The following is a 17,768-nucleotide window of genomic DNA, read 5'->3' as shown; positions in this document are numbered from 1 at the left end:
TTGGTAGGCACATGTATCACATGTGGACTTAAAATAAAGTTTCTTGGGACCATGCTCTAAACCCAACCGGAAGTCAGCCATTTTGAATTTTGTATGAATTCCTCGTGTTTTTTTTCCATTTCCAGGTGCTGTACTATGAACTTCTCCTAGGGAATTAATCCGATCAGCTTAGAATTTGGTCAGAACAATCTAAAGACCTTAGCGATTAAAAATTACTAAAAGCTTTAGGTTTCATCGAACAACGTGGATATGGTGTGACGGCCATTTTACATGGTTCGCAATCATTCATCAAGCTGTTGTAACTCGACTGTACTTTTTCAAAACTGTCCCAAACTTGGCATGCTTGTTGACTGTCATGGTTTTAGGACTTCTGCATGCCAATATTAACTCATTGTCATAGCGCCACCTACTGATAAGCACGGACGTAAGCAGGATTCTATAAATACAGCGGCCCAAACACTGACCTTATTGAAAGGGTTTGTGGGCACACCATGAGAAAAAGACTTCTCTGATCTAAATATGTGCATAGTAAGATCCTTGGAGAGCAGAAATTAGATAAAAGTGGTTGTCAAGCCACTGTCAGTGGGCATTAGCATAAATGATCTGTCCAGAGCTTCTACACGAGAATCAGGTTAAACGTTATAATGAATGCTTCACACTACAATCTAAAGTTGCAGAAGAACTTAAAATGAAAACAGTGTTAAATTAAAGTGTTCAAGTAACAGCAAATGGCACTACTATTTTGTTAAATTCCATGTAAGTCCAAATACAATCAGCAGGACACTGCAGGGAGTTGAACCCCATCCCAGGCAACTGACAGTCTGTTATGTTACAAACACTGAAGCGCATTCACACACATTTATTTTCTTAATGATCTTAACAGGCTTACATTCATGATTGTATCGGAGGTACACTCAAAACATTTGAGGCTTAAGACCTGGCAACATGATCTTGCTACGCTGCTGGTTTACACAGGAAATATCATCTAACTCGTACACGTAGTGTATGATGGTCACAGAAATGCATGGCTGCGTCACACAGAGTCCTGCCAGTACCCTCGACATGCGTGAAGTTGCGAGGGCCCGATCAATGCTGCTCGCAGCTTTAATTTTCTTTAAATTTTATTAAAATGTTATTATATTGTTATCTTAATGTATTGTATATATTGAGCATCTTTCATCTTTCATATTTTTATGTTTACTCTGTAACTTTGTTTGCTGCTGCTACAAACAAATTTCCCCCTGGGGATGAATAAAGTATACATCTATCTATCTATCATCTATCAATCTAAATAACTTTTGATGACAGTGTTTCAGCAGCCAAATAGTCCTTATCTGTGTATTTATTACCAAAGTTCCTAGAGATGAATGTGGACTCACTCATGTGTGGCTGCTGGAGGGCACAGCATCCCTACCGGCGGTCTGGAGCTGCAGCAGACTGGGCAGGAGCAGGATTCCTGGCCAGGACAGCAGTGCATGTGGTGGGAGGGGCGGACAGAGCAGCAGTCTGGGGTCCAACATCCTCTCTGCCCCCCCCTCCACTCCAAACAACCTCCAGACCCCAAATCTCCTCCATGTGCTTTTTAACGCCCTGTCCATAGAACAGGAAGCGGCAAGGCGAAGTGAAATCAAAGTGGACGTTGGATTAGCAGCGCGGAGGCTGTTTTTGAGAACTTGTTTCTCATTTGGCCCAGTATCCCCAGTAAAGCAGGAAGATTGCCTGGTGCAGCTGTATCGGCGAGAAGGCTCGGGAGGAGGTGAAACTGCGGGATATGATGACTGAGAAGGAAACGGCGGCAGATAAGATACTAACAGGTAAATAAGCTCGTGTTAACTGGGTTTGTTTGTACTTTTTTTTTCAGCGGTGGTCATCTCCGACAGCAATCATTGCGCGTGCACGTATGCAGTTTGCGATTCGGTGTGGTCGTCTGAGGTACGCGTTCTCGTGCACTTTGGCGATATTTCTGAGGATAGTGAAGGCTGTTGATTCTGAAACGTTGTAGAATGACGGTGTTTATGAAAACGTCTTCCTGACGCCTCCGCCGCTGAGCGGAGGCTGGAGGAGCCATGGAGGCTGGAGGAGCGCTGGCTCGGCGCTCCAAGGGCACCGCAGTGTGTTGGGCCTCGCCTACTGGCGTGCACAGCGCTCCAGGGAAAAAACACAAAAAACATGGCGATATTACAAGTTTATAGCGTGTGTTTCCCTACTGCGAGGCTGAGCACCGTGTTTTCAGATTGTTCTGGAGAACATATTCGATTCGGTTCTTCATAACGTCGCAGAGTTTGGTCACGTGACCCGTCCCACCGGAGTTGTGTGACTCAATGCAGCAAAAAGAAAGTCCGCACCATGCCCTCAGGTAGCGCAGCGTTCAGCACCCGCCCACACTGGTGCGCGGTGCGGCTGGCTGGCCGGGGGTAGCGCTACATGAACGGGTTTGTGAGTCCAACATGTTTGTGTCTGCTCGATGGATGGATGGAAGATAGGTTTGCCCCGATAGCACTTTCTCCTGCCATGTACACACCGTACTGCAATGACTCTATTGGGATACCTCCCATGTTTTGCTGCTCGCTTGTCTGAAAGCATTCACTATAGTAATTCCTAGTCATTATGTAAGATATTTTGCAAGTACTCATACCGTAAAGTTCGGCGGCCATTCGACACACCAAGCAACGTTTATCTTAACAATGTTTCAAATAGGAGGTTTCACTATGATTTCACAGCATAATCCGCTGTGGATGGCGATGGTGAGCAGTGTGCGCCATTCCAACAAAGTATGAATTTTAAATTTGCGCTTTTCTGTAGTTTTGTCATGTATGGCATCATACGAATTCGTATTTTAGAGAACAAGCTTTAAATTAGGCAAAACAAATGGAGTTTCTTTTGAAGTTCTATCCTCTCAGGAGATATTCAGACAAACTTTTGGCCACGCTCCAGTATCATATAATGTGACTGAGGGAGGGCCACAGAGACTGCACCTTGATGGCCTGCTGGGATGAGAGCTGAATACCAGACGTTGTGCATTTCTAACTTGTGGGTTGATGACGTGAACACTGTAAAGAGTGCAGATACCTGCCATGTATTCTGTTGTCATCTTCAGGGACGTTTTCTTACCTGGATGTTATTATCATGTTGTGGCTTCATACATAGTCACGATCTTACATAATCTTACTGCACAGGTGCCATGTGTGTGTGTGTGTGTGTAAAGATAAGTTGCTTGTGTCACCCCACAGCATATAGTCTGAATACATTTGTATGTGACTCAGTGACTTTACACCTTCTTAAGAGTTCAAACTCTGGATGCAATGCCTTTGAGCGAGTGGGATTATTCCCATGAGGCATGAATGCAGCATCACTCTGCTGACCTCTGACTGTAGCCTGTCTCCCCTGCAGTGAAACCAAATGGCCTTAACTTGCAGCAGGATGTTGCAGAATCATGATAAAGGACAACACCCACATGTCATATGCTATGGGGTGTGACACTGAGCTTGACTGATCACATTAGGCTCAGCACCTCCAAAGCCAATATGGCAGAGTTTCCGTGTCTAATTCCTGGTGAGGTCAGCAACTTAATATGTGTTTGTCTTGTATTTTCACAGCAGCACTTGGAGAATAAACGAGGCCCTGTGTTCATGATTTGCTCACATTGATATGCAGAACTAACCCTCTGTGGGCCATGTCAGATTTCAGATAAAGCATATATGATTTTAGATGCCAAATAAAAATAAGTGTTTTTTGGTCCACTTTTCCACGAAGCAAGATGTAGTCTGAAAGTGATCGTAGCTCAAAGTTCAGGTACTTTCAGGGGTTGCTGGCAGTGCTGTCGATAGTCATTGTTGGTCCAGCAGATGTGTCACCACGGAAGAAACAAGGCACGACACACGCACAGTAACCACCATTCACACCTACATCAGTGCAGATCAGGGCAACCAATACTTTAAAGGTCTTCTTTGACGTTTTGTGACATATCTTAATGGATTAGGTTCAAGCGTTGATTCAAAGCTCTGCACATAGTTTTGGGCCACCAACCAGCCCCATCAGTGCCCTTGATTCAGAGCCTGTTGTCTGTCCCACAACCCCTTATGTCACATGCCCACCAAACAGCAAATGAATAGAGTGCTGCAGGAATCAGTCCTAAAACCAGGAAATGAGTCAGCATTTTTGCCCCTCCGGTTCTCTCGTCTCAAAGTCAATGTGTTTTCTGAATGTGTTTTTGGTTAGATGTCTGAAATAAGGTCTGTGGTTAACATAAGCTGAAGAGATTTTAACGTTTTTTTCAACAATATTGAATATGTCAGTAAATACTCTGGTAAATTTAGAAGCTTTTACGTGTCTTAAAAAAGCTAACAAGTGTCTAAATGAGACGAGTAAATGTCATCACGCTGACTAGTCCGTCTTTACAACCTGGTTGTGTATTCATGCTCATGTGACCATTGTGTAGTTCCTTCATAGCCTGACGTTAGCTTTTTACGTCTGGTGATTGTATTCACGCTTTAAAAATCATAAAAGTGGTGTTCATTTGTGAAGATTATCTTGATGAACAAAACCTGTAAATATCATAAATGTTTGTTTATGATATAAACATAAAAAGAGCCTATTTTCTGCAATAATACAAAATCACATGGAAGAATCGTTTGTGGAGGGAACCAGGGCGATGCTAACTTTCTGTTGGAATACAAAAGTACATCACTCCTGTACCACTCTGTACACATAGGAAAAAACTGAGTGGGCCTGGAGTTTTGTTTTTTGTTATCAAATGCTAAAGTGATATTTGATATATTTGAACAGACGGAGATGAAGATCAAGACATTTTGAATAGCTGCCCACACAGGAGTCAGGTCACCTGCTGGTGTGGAGGAGAAAAGGACGGGTCTCAACACTTTCTGCTGTGGTCTCTTGGTAGAAATGATGCTCATGAATTCAGCTGAATAAAATGTTGCGGCTCATGTAGAATTAAAAATGTTTCATTTGTAATGCCAAGGACAGTTGCTCAGTGCTTGTTGCCATGGTAATATAACTTCCACACCTTCCTCATAAATTCATTCATGCTCATAAATGGAGCTGACAGAAAAATAAGACAAAATATTATCACTCATATGACTCATGCCAAAAGACAAACATTATAGATGATCATTTTATGATCATCCATGAGTGGGAGGTCAGAGCTCGATGTGACTCTGCTGAATCATGTCTTCGCCTTTTACTAACTGCATTACTACGATCTGCTTTTTAAACAGCTGTCCAGAATGTCCTAACATTGTGCTTGAGATAACAGCATCCAAGACGGGGAGAGCTTCCAACGCTTGTCTCATTTCATCTCTGCTCTCAGTGCAGTGTGAGGTGTGGCTCTTAGCTGACACAGCATTTTCCCTTTATTCACTAGTCCTTCCCACATTATTGATAGGTTCCTGATGCCTCTGGGACTGCAGTTCAGCAGAGAGCAGTGCAGGGAGTTAACACGGCAAAATGAGATCAGCTGGAACACCTCTCAGCTGATGAGCTAGACCATAAAGAACATTTTGAACATGAGGTTGGCTAATCAAGTGTTTTATTGCGTGTGCTGGTTTCAGCGCTGGGCGACATGACCATCTTCTATCCAGATATAGGTCATTTCATATATTGATACCATTATGTATAACGCTATTTAGCATGTTTTCCTGTACAGCAATAAATAAATAGACTTTATGTAATAACCACATGGTTTGCATACTCTGGTGTGAATGAAATACCTGACAAATGAGAGTATTTTCTTATTAAATTCAAATTTTAAGTGCAAAATTATCAGCTTTCCTGAAAAAATTGAATTACTATGTGCTCGTCTTTATTAATTTAGATGACGTAAATGTGTATCATGACATCTTAATATAGGATTTCATCACGATGCAATTCTATTGAAACACAATAAATCATCATATTGAATTATCGCCCAGCCAAAAATTTCAGATAGGAAATACAGCAGGAAGTGAAGAAGGTTATAGGAGAAGTCAAGGTGGACAGATGTCGGGATCCTCTCTGAACCGTGAGGGCTGGGCAATATGGTATGATATTATATATGTTATAGAATAATATATCGATATTATAAACGATATCTCAATATTTTCAAATTTCTCTCTAAAATATATCATATGTTGTTTATGATCATCCCAGCTGGATCATTCTCGTAAACTCATCTGAATTCAGTCTGTATTTGATATTTTAGAGGGCTTGCATTTAGAATACCACACAGAATGTCCGGATGTTGTCTGAGTGACTCTGAGGTGGTCTGCTCAGTGAAACTGGTCTGTGGAAACAGGAAGATTCTCAATCACTCTCATAAGTGGCTTACTGTTAATTTGAAGTCAGATTGGTCTGAAGCGAGTCTCATCTTGGCACCAAAAAAATGACTATGTGGTTGATGTTTGCGATATAGTCGTTTACTACATCCCAAGTAGAAGAAGCCACGTGTTTACAATGTAACAAGGCACTCTTGGGTTCAGTTTTATGTCCCATCTTTCATTTCATGATAACGTTTTTTAACTTCAAAATGATATGCAAAAGTAGGATCTAAATTACAAATTGCTGAAATTCCAAGCTGAACATTGTGATTTTCACCATAAAAACAAACCCTCACATCACAGGTCAACCTGCGTCCATTTTTTAGTTGCACCTAACATGATGTTGAAGTTGGTTAATCTGTGGCTCCTAGTTCATGTTCATTACAGAAAATGTGTGTTGCTTCAGGTACCAGTGAGAAGATGACCAGTGCGGCTGGTTTGAGTAATAAATCCATGAGGTTGGATACTGCAAAGAGGGTTATTATCCTCAGAGACCGGATTTTACAGCTCTTTAAAGTTATCACGGGGACAATCCTTTATTCTTTGTGTTAATTGTCATGATGTAAAGCGTATACGTCGTTCAGATTAGAAAGTAGTGAACGTGTACTTGCACGTATTTTATTGACCAACGCAGAGAGCAGTCAACATTGCGTTGCAGCAAATGTTGGTCCAGTTTCACCTTCATTTTAGATGACCCAGTGTTTTTTTGTCAAGATATTGCAGGAGAAACACTGAATCTTTGTTTCTACCTTTAGATAGTTTCTACTTAGCGATAGAGCAAAATGGGACTGAAAAGAACACTTCCTGTCTGACTTTCTGGGGATGTTGTTGCTCAAAAGTTCTATGGAGACAAGCTGAATTCAGTGGATGTGGACAAGGTCCTGTACTTAGTTGGGTGTTTGCATACTTGGAACAAGTTCCACACCTGCAGTCGGTGTACTTGAAGCACAGTCAGTGTCTAACTTGAGCTCTGGGTTTTATGAGTCAGATAACAGTGCTCACAATTAAAGTGATACTTTTTTTTAACTGAGCAATTTGTGTCTTGACTTTCCAAGTGTATCAGTAAAGAAAATAAGTACTTTCTCTAAGGCTATATCCACACTGAGACGTTTCTGTTTAAAACCGGGGTTTTAAAACAAAAACGATCTCCGTCCAAAATCTCCGTCCAAAAACGATCTCCGTAGTAGCATTATAAAATGCAGAATTTAACTGAAGAAGTAAAGACAACAAGATCAGCAACGTCTCAGTTATCCATGTTGAATTAACCGCTGGTAGTCGATCGATAATCAATGCTGTTTGTTCTCACGTGATAGGAGCGTGATGAATCAGACTGCTAAGACCCAATCAAGTAGCCAACGCGGATGACGTTTCTAAACTTCTTCGTTTTCGGTGCTCTAAAACTCCGGGGTAGTGTGGACGCTCGGTGTAAACATAGCAGAAGATACAAGTTTTAAAATGGAAACATAGTGTGGATGTAGCCTCAGTTGCAAGTATCTAGATTACTCTCTGCTGCAAATCAAGTTCAACTGCAACTGAAAGAGTTGAAGCTCAAATGAGTTGAATAGAAAACCAAAAGGTACTTCATTTACATAACCGTTCAGTAAATGAAGTGGCTTCTGCATGTTGTTGACATCTGTCTGTGAATTGTGTGGGGGCAGGGAGGGTGTGAGACGGTTTGGTTGGTGGTGGGTGTTGAGGGGGTTGGGTGGTTTAACACCGCGGCCATTAACTTCTCCAAGATAAGATAAGTGAAGACAAGATCAGCCTTTATTAGTCCCACAGCGGGCAAATATAAGAACAATCAGATCGGATCAGCACCAAAGAAAAATGGGAGAAAATATAACTTTTGAGATCCCTGATCACATTTATTTGCCACCAATACCAATTATTGATCATTGATGATACATATTGGCAGAGAGAGATCTCTTTGTTGTTTGATTCTAGCAGCTGGTCTACAAGATTTTTTTGCCACCGTCCCAAAAATACTTTCAACCGTTCTGAAGTCAGTAAACCATCAAAAAGTTATCCTTTTACTTTGTTATAGTCATCTCTAGTGTTTCTCTATAAAAACACATATTCAAATGATAATGAAATATAAGATTGTATTTTTATCATAATGTAACCGAACGGAACCTCCGTTCGTTGGCCGTTAGCGGTGCTGCTAACGTTACTAGCTCTGCTGTCGTTTTAAACACAGATTGGTTGTTTACATTGTAACATTATCAGAGATGGGCAACTAGAAAAGCATAAATTACTTAATATTTGCGGATAACAGTCGGCTGAACCATGAGGGGGGATCCGTACAGATCACAGACCCCAACGGTCCGTTACACCACGAGATTGAATGGTTGAGTTCACATTATTGCACGTATTGAATTGGAAATATGAAATGGTGATATTGCACGCTGGTATACTAGCTCATTCCTCTTCACTCACAAATCCTGTGTGACGCACAGGGAGCTGAACAGTGCAGCCTGTACATATTGTAATGTCATGAGAGGTCAGTATGGCAGACTAGGGCGGTGCAAGGTAATTAATAAAAACTGGCAAAAATCAAAGGTTGCCAGAAAAAGGTCAAGTTTTATTCTTCTGTTACTGGCAACACCGGTAAATCTCTTTATCAAACTCAAAAAGACCAAAACAAACAAAAAGCGTCCAAGAGGAGATAAAGCTTCGTTCAACTGAACAGTGTTAAATAAACTCAACTTTGTGTATCCTCGGTTTCACCGGCTACCGGGTCTTCTTCCTTTCAATCCTCCTCAGTCTGGCTCGGTACCGTTCTCCAGTCCAGGTTAGTTCTCGGATTTCCTTCCAGCCGTGTGCTCTTCCTCCTCCTCCTCCTCCTGCAGCTCTCCAGTCCTGTCTTAATCAGGTGGCTTAAACACCCACACCTGGGTGAGTGGTGAGGCCTTCTGGGAGCTGCAGTTGGTGCATTGGTGGCCATCTTGTGGTTTGGCTGCTGATCATTAAAAGGGAGGTAGCATCTATCTACCACCTGGCCCCTGGTGATGCCACAGTATGCACAGTTATGTTTTGGCTCTGTGTTTATTCGATTTGAAATGAAACAATGTCTATCTTTGACTTTAAGACTTAAATTTCCATAAATTTATAATAACAATCTGAGCCTCTCAGTGGCCAGAACAAGCACTCGTGATGTGGTTCAAAGTTACACTGTGATCTGTAACGTCATGTTTTCACAGCTGAATCAGCTTGACATTCTGGTATATAACTCATATTGTAGACCCTTCTGTCTGATTCTCTATGAAATCTCTTTATTGTTTTTCCCAAAACTAGTTCATATTTCTACAGGGAGTGCAGTAGTGACAGTGTGGGCTCCATGGTAATGTAGCTCTGACAGCTTGACGGAGTAGCGGTGTGGGGGGGGGCTAGCCAAGGGTCTGTGATAACCCACTTTAGTATAAATATATATATATCTATTTATTGTATATCTATATAGTATACGTAGATCTCTTCACAGTTTGCTCCCCCACAATGCAGTGTGTCAGGAAGAGGTGTGATGAGCTACGCTTTTGGAAACGTTCAGCTAAACCTTACAAATACACATTTACACAAGACAGAAAAATGTCACCACCATAACACCACCTATGCTGTCAAATAAAAGACAATATGGCATGGTGACCTAATCAGTGACCCCAGCTGACAGGATAAGGATACGGTGCAGAATGTTGAGGGAAAACGAGAACAGGAAGCCTTTAAGCATTGTGTCATGTCATGTCTACATTACTCCGTTTCCATTTGAAAATGCATATGTTTTGCTACGTTTACACCGTGCGTCCACGCTACGTAGGTGTTTTCGAGGACCGAAAATGGAGGGTTTGAAAACGCTCCTGAAGATGGATAAGTTTGAAAACTCCGGGTTGCGTTTTTGTGTGGACGGTCGAAAATGGATATGTTTAGAAATGATGAGGCCCACACTCAAGTTCGCTACTTGATTGGTTCTTAGCAGTCATGACGTGTCCTTCCCTGATTCGTCACACTCATATCACCTGACCCTTACCCGAAAGCTCACAAACAACAACATTGATTACCGATCGACTACCAGGTTAATTTAACATGGAGAACTGATTACAGGCGTTGCTGACCTTGTTGTCTTTACTAGCAGCTGTTGTTCAGTTAAAGTCTGCATTATTACGGAGGAAGCAGCTGTTATTTGAGCGATTAGCGAGCGGCGTTATCAGACCTATGGATGGACCCATAATCTAGTAAACCTTTATGTGTAAGTGTTGATTTTAAAGTAAATTTGATGTGAGAGAGAGAAATAGAGCAAGACCTGCAGTGTTGTAACTAAAAAATAAAATTTCTAAAACTTTCCACGAAATGTGTGTTTGAGTTCATAGAGCAATCTTTTAGAGAAGATCATAAGTATCAAACACGACCTTTCATTATTAAAGACTACTTTATTACTCTCTCGTATTTTGTTTAACGAAGCAACCAATCTACTTCCTGTTTACATCAACACCCACCATCATGCCCAGTGTACGTGAAGAGTCACGTGATATTTGTTTTCAGGCGTGTTAGTATGGACGGAGATCAATTCGAAAACGATGCTGAAACGCTGTGTGGATGGAGATCGTTTTTGTTTGAAAACTCTGTTTTCGTTTAAAAACGTAGTATGGATGTAGCCTCAGACATGAGCCATGTGGAGGAGGAGTTGGTGATCTGAGGAGGGGTGGGAGGGACAGGATGGGGGAGGGGCTACTCACAGGACATCAGATGCTGGAGCTGGTAAAGAGGAAGGGAGGAAACAGCACTCATTTAGAAAACCAAAACAATGTTCAGAAGTCTACACTGTCACACATGTCTAAATATTCTCTCTGCAGATATTGTGGACACGTCTTTCCTTCTGTGGACACGTTGAAACACTTTCCCAAAAGGTTTTCTTACACTAACAAAGGCAACATTTGGACCTTGCTGGGTCTTCATCATGTCATTAGAATGACAAATAGTAAGGTACTTGGGATTCATCTTTAAAGGTATATTTGTGATCTCACAGATGTCTGTCTGCCCAGAACGAAAAAAATAAATTCTTGTCGACTAATGCTGAGTTCGCACTACCTGACTTAAGCCCTGATCAGAAGCAAATCAACGACAGCTCATTGCAGCTGTACTGTGTTCAGATTAATAATGGCATGTCACAATAGGAATTCATCTATTTTGAACAATAATGGACTACATAATGGAAATGCTGTATCCTGATAAACATTTGGCTACATGGGGCTGAGAGAAATGGGGCCAAAGGCAGCTACACCTGTACAGATCCCCAGTCTATCTCAGAGGTAGAGGCTGACCCATGAATTGATATCACTGGCAAATATTAAATTATCACAGATATATTGGTATCAGCATGCGTGAGGCAAGATAAGATCACACATGTTCTGTTAATGTTTGGGCCAACAGAATCATTCTTTTCTGTCAAATATAGACATTGGTTTGACAATTCAGGGCTCACACTCTTGTAGACAAACACCTACAGCTAATAAAGAATTAGTAGTCCCTGTGACCGACGTGTCTTTGGACTATGGGATGAAATCCATGCACACAGAAAACATGCAGAGTGCAAGAACAAGTGTATCCATTTGCATTCTGAAAAAATGCTAAATGCATCTCTGATTCATTTATACATCTGTGTGAAGCAGACACATGATAAATGTTCCGCCCTGTCAGTACAACCCCTCTGCAGAACCTGTGGGTGCTGTCTGTGGATGTATTGTCCACAGCACAGAAAGGGGAACAGCAGCCTCCTGATGAGTTTATTAGTCAATATGAAGCAGAATTAAATGCTTTTTTAGTCAACTGCAAGCCAGCTTGGACAGATATGTATTCTTAAAATGTGAAGCTGCATTGCTGAGCTCAGAATACTTCCTCACTGTTGAATAATTCATAAGTTCTCAAAATATACACACACCCTAAGAAAAGCATGGCTGCAGAATCCGATCTGAAACATGACGGTATGTGATACAATGTGAGAACACCGGACACATCAAACACCAGTAATCACTTCATTCATGTGTGTTGGATGCCAGCACGCTTTGTGTTGTCTGGGTGAAGAGGATTGTCATCAGTAAGCTGGGGCTGTTTGCTATTATCACTTGTTTCCAGGCAGGCAGGAAGGAAAGCCATTGTTCAGCAGAGAGTTTGGAAGCATTTCCTTAGAGAGTGACCGAAACACACTGCCCTCTCCAGGAACTCGCTCTGTCTTTCTGTCAGACGTCTCTGTTCATTGTTTTATATGAAGGTCTTTGTTGCAATGAACAAAGCACCACACCATCTGTTTCTCACTCTGTCTGGCTACTTTGATGTGGAAACGTGGAGGTAGTTGGTACGAGGAAATGAATGGTTTAAAAGTCCAGTAGGCGGTCAGGAATCGAACACTCGGTCTGCCTAAACAAGTGGCACTTTGGACTCTAAGCTAAGTTGGCTGGCAAAGAAGTTCTGGACAAAAAAGATGAATATGAAGAAGAAATCCGATGTTTGCTGTGTGTTGTCAAGAGATGTATTTATCACGTTTGAACCTCGCATGCTACAAAAGGAAAGCTGTCGTAAACATTGGTTTAAGCTATTTGCTTCGGGCCCTGTCCCGGTAGTCTACTGAAGGGAGCGGAGGAGAGATAGACAGAACACATCACTTCAGTTCTTTTTCCTTTGTAGCAATTGTGGCCTACAGCACAGGGTTTCTGCCAGTGTATTACAAGCCTGGCAGTGGGAGGTCAGTATGAAGTTAGCAGTGACGGTATAGCTGTGAACTTAGCAGCTCATTTAAAGTGGCCTTATTTAAGGTGGACAAGTTATTCTATTAACGTTGTGTTTTATTCTATATACTTTCTATTCTATTATTAACTAAAGGACCGGTTCAAATTTTTATTAGGGCCCGAGCTACCGACGTTGGGCCGCGAAGGCCCTATTGATATTGTACCCGTTTGGGTAAACGTACGCATGGTTGGAGGACTTGCCATGCATGAAATCTCACCACATTTTGGGGACTTGTCAGGCCTGGTGAATATAGCCATCTGAAAAAGAATGCATCTTTCTGTGTTAAGAAATGGCTCTCTAGCGCCCCCTACAAGTCGGACTGGCGACGCCCCTCGGCCAGTATGTCCGATTGACTTGAAATTTGACACACTCCTCCTAGCCAGGTGACCTGATGAGTCTCAAATTTGGTACGGATAGCCTTAAGACATTGATGATGCATTATCATGAATATTGTGCATTTTGGATTAACGCTGTTGCCGTGGCAATGCATCGTTCGCCATGAAAAAGGAAGCTGATGGTTTAGTGACTTGGCATGCTCAAAAACTCATGGAACTTTGTACATGTGTCATGGCAATGACATGGGTCATTGGAAGAAATATTCGATATGATTTTTTTAATCGTCCGTTTTAAATTGCCTCTATAGCGCCCCCTACAAGATTTCAAAAAGAGCAGCCCCAGCGCTACGTTTGAGCTACATGTATGAAACTTGATAGGCACATGTATCCTATGGAGACTTAAATATAAGTCTCTTGGGACCATGCTCTAAACCCCACCGGAAGTCGTCCAGTTTCATTTATGTGTCATTTTTCAATAGATTTTGGCCTATTTCTAGTCGCTATACTTTAACGAACTCCTCCTAGGGACTTCATCAGATCCACTTTAAATTTTGTCAGTACCATGTCAAGACCGTTGTGATTAAAAGATATCAAAAGATTTACGTTTGACGGAATCGTTTAGCCGTAGCGGGCGGCTACTTTACGTGATTCCCCATGAAAAAAGCTGATGTAACTCAGCTGGACTTGTTCCAAACGGTCCCAAACTTCTCATACTTGATTACACTCATGGCCTGAGGATGTCTACAAGCTTATTTTCACTAGTACTCACAGCGCCACCTGCTGGCGAAAGGAAATCTGCGTTTTCTGACAAACAGCATCCGATTTCCGTGACTTTTACACTATGTGGTTTCCACTTGATACAGAGCAACATGATGCATGTTTGCACGCGTTCTGTAGCACCAGGCAGAGGATACAGGAAGCATCGGACTATTTGCAAAGCATCATTTCCAGCATCAGGCGGTCCACGCGGGATTAAAAACGTCTCGCTCGCGGACGCGACGTCCGACGTTCTCGGACGCGCAGGCCGGAGTCCCGCCGGCACCCCCGACGCGCTGCAGATTGCGAGGGCCCGTTCATCGCTGCTCGCAGCTTTAATTAGGGCCCGAGCTACCGACAACGTCGGGCCGCGAAGGCCCTATTGAAATTGTAAGGGGTATTGTTATTATTAGGGACCGAGCAACCGCCAACGTCGGACCTGCGAAGGCCCTATTGAAACTGTAAGGGTTATTATTTATGACTTTTATTTTTCTGGGGATGGAGCTTGTAGGGGTACTTGCCATGCATGAAAACTCACCAAGTTTGCACACCTGTCACGTCTGGTGGAGAAACTCTGCTGCCAAAATTTGAATATTTCCATGTAAAAAAATGGGTCTCTAGCGCCCCCTACAAATCGGACCGGCGACGCCCCTCGGCCAGTATGTCCGATTTACTTCAAATTCGACACACATGTCCCAATCCGCTAGATCTACAAAAAAGCCTCTCAGACCCCTAAGCTCCGCCTCCTTAGATTTTCCGCCATATTGAATTTAGTGAAAAACACATTTTTGCAAGCTCCTCCTACATGCTGCGTCCGATTCTTACCAAATCTGCGGTGAATCATTATTTGATCTAGATCATCAAAGGTATCAAAAGATCTTTGATAGCTCTTAGCGTTTAAAAGATATGGACCAATAAACTTCTTAGGGGCGTGGCTTAATATCAATACACATAACTTCTAAACCGTTTGTCCTAAAATTACAATATTTGCAGGATATGTGCACATCGCATCCTGTAACATACCCTCAGAATTGTTTTGCATTCAACCACTAGGGGGCGCTACAGTAAACCCACGAAGTTGTGCTTTTTGACACTTTTTACAGATTTCATCCTTCGTATTTGAACGAACTCCTCCTAGAGAATTTATGCGATCAACTTCTCCTTTGGTCAGGATGCTCTTAAGACCTTTGTGATTAAAAGTTATGAAAATCGAGAGTTTTCATCGAAGAACCTTGACGTGGCGTGGCGGCCATTTTGCCTCATTGTTTATGAAAAAAGAAGTTGTTATAACTCCATGGTACATTATCCAATCTGCACAAAACTTCTTATGCATGATGCTACTTCAAGCTTGAACATACTTCAATTAAAAGAAATTCAATAACTCATAGCGCCGCCTACTGGCTAAAGGAAATGTCATATTTTGATTTATTCCTCCTAGCCAGGTGACCTGATGAATCTCAAATTTGGTAAGGATAGCCTTAAGACATTGATGATAAATCGCCAAGAATATTGTGAGTTTTTGTTGAACGCTGTTGCCGTGGCGACACATCGTTCACCATGAAAAAGGAAGCTGATGGTTTAGTGGGTTGGGATACTCAAAAACTCATGTAACTTTGTACATGTGTCATAGGTCATAAGAAGACATGGTGTATATGGGTTTTTGGCTTGTCCGTTTTAAATTGCCTCTATAGCGCCCCCTACAAGATTTCAAAAGAGCAGCCCCAGCGCTACGTTTGAGCTACATGTATGAAACTTGATAGGCAGATGTATCCTATGGAGACTTAAATATAAGTCTCTTGGGACCATGCTCTAAATCCTACCGGAAGTCGGTAATGTTGATATTTGTGTCATTTTTCAATAGATTTTGGCCTATTTCTAGTCGCTATACTTTAACGAACTCCTCCTAGGGACTTCATCAGATCCACTTTAAATTTTGTCAGTACCATGTCAAGACAGTTGTGATTAAAAGTTATCAAAAGCTTTACGTTTGACGGAATCGTTTAGCTGTAGCGGGCGGCTACTTTACGTGATTCCCCATGAAAAAAGCTGATGTAACTCAGCTGGATTTGTTCCAAATAGTCTCAAACTTCACATGCTTGATAACACTCATGGCCTGAGGATGTCTACAAGCTCATTTCCCCTAATACTCACAGCGCCACCTGCTGGCGAAAGGAAATCTGGATTTTGTGATAAACACCTCCGATTTACATGACTTTTACACTATGTGGTTTACATTTGACACAGAGCTACATGATGCATGTTTGCACGCGTTCTGTAGCACCAGGCAGAGGATACAGGAAGCATCGGACTATTTGCAAAGCATCATTTCCAGCATCAGGCGGTCCACGCGGGATTAAAAACGTCTCGCTCACGGACGCGCCGTCCGACGGTCGCGGACGTTCTCGGACGCGCAGGCCGGAGTCCCGCCGGCACCCCCGACGCGCTGCAGATTGCGAGGGCCCGTTCATCGCTGCTCGCAGCTTTAATTATTATTATTTTTTTTATTTAACCAGATGAGTCCCATTGAGATTAAAAATCTCTTTTTCAAGGGAGACCTGACCAAGACAGGCAGCAACACAAGAAACACATATTTACCGACAGGAAACACAGAACAAGACAAGTTAAAAGAAATTAAAAGTTAAGAGACAGTGACTTAACCTAGTTAATTTAAAAAACATTGACGTTTTTGGGAACCTGCCTCTATTTCTTTCATTTTAGATTTAAAAGCAGTAAGTGGTATCAGTTATTTTAGTTTTAAGTCATTCTGCAACATATTCCAGGATGAGGGTGCAGAGTACACAAAAGCCCTTTTTCATTTTAGAATGAATGTGGAATAGAAGTAATAGAATATGAAAAGAAAGTCTGAGTCCACTGTGGAAGTCAGAAAATCTTAATGAATGTCAGAATATAGAACAAAAGTTTCAGAATAATGATTGGAAGTCTGAGAATGTGGAAGAAAAGCTTCAGAATGTGGAAATGAAGTCATGGAACATAGAAAGTAAGTCAGAGGATATGGACCTGGCAGAACTCCACAGACACACATGATAAATGGACTGCATTCGTATCATGCTTTTGTCAGTCTTAGTGACACTCAGAGCGCTTTACAACACCAGCCATCATTCACTCATTCACACACTAGTGGTAGAGGCTGCCATACAAGTTGCCATGGTTCACCCGCACACTGATGGCACAGCCAAGGACACATGCAGACTGGAGGAGCCGGGGACTGCCAGGCTTCCAATTAGTGGACGAGTCCCTCCAACTCCTGAGCCACAGCCGCCCCAATAGATAGAATGTTTGCCATTGTCAGCCATTATGAGGATGTCATTTGTCACTCGTGGCAGTGTTTCTGTGAAAAGGAAAAGCTCGGCGTGTGATGTGTGCGCAGTTAGTGTGTGGTCGTGTGATGGTGGATGCGCTTAGAGCAGACTGGTGTTTGTGATCGGAGCAGAGGATAAATTAGTAATGAAGTTGTCTAGTAGTAGTAAATGTTCAATGTAACCCTGAATGAGCATCGACGTCTGCCCTGGAGGTAAAACCAATTCATGTCATATAAAAGATATGATCAAATTCAATAACAATAGGTAAAAAGAGG

The 17,768-nt window shown here is 42.1% G+C and overlaps 1 protein-coding gene across 2 annotated transcripts in view; it reads left to right on the top strand.

The window, feature by feature from the left end:
• Positions 1-1,433: 1,433 nt before the first annotated feature.
• hspa12a (heat shock protein 12A) overlaps positions 1,434-17,768 on the top strand; it is a 55,773-nt gene continuing 39,438 nt past the window's right edge. The window contains exon 1 of one of the 2 annotated variants that reach the window (XM_031873055.1): positions 1,434-1,814. In XM_031873055.1, coding sequence (XP_031728915.1) covers positions 1,772-1,814 — 43 coding nt within the window. In that variant the 5' untranslated portion in view covers positions 1,434-1,771. The remainder of the gene's footprint in view (positions 1,815-17,768) is intronic. The other variant, XM_031873054.1, reaches the window with a different exon arrangement.

Source organism: Anarrhichthys ocellatus, unplaced genomic scaffold (genome assembly GCF_004355925.1).
Source record: "Anarrhichthys ocellatus isolate YVR2014 unplaced genomic scaffold, GSC_Weel_1.0 scaffold68, whole genome shotgun sequence".
Classification (NCBI taxonomy): domain Eukaryota; kingdom Metazoa; phylum Chordata; class Actinopteri; order Perciformes; family Anarhichadidae; genus Anarrhichthys; species Anarrhichthys ocellatus.
The sequence above is the reverse complement of the archived record's forward strand: the minus strand, read 5'-3'. Positions and strand labels throughout refer to the sequence as shown.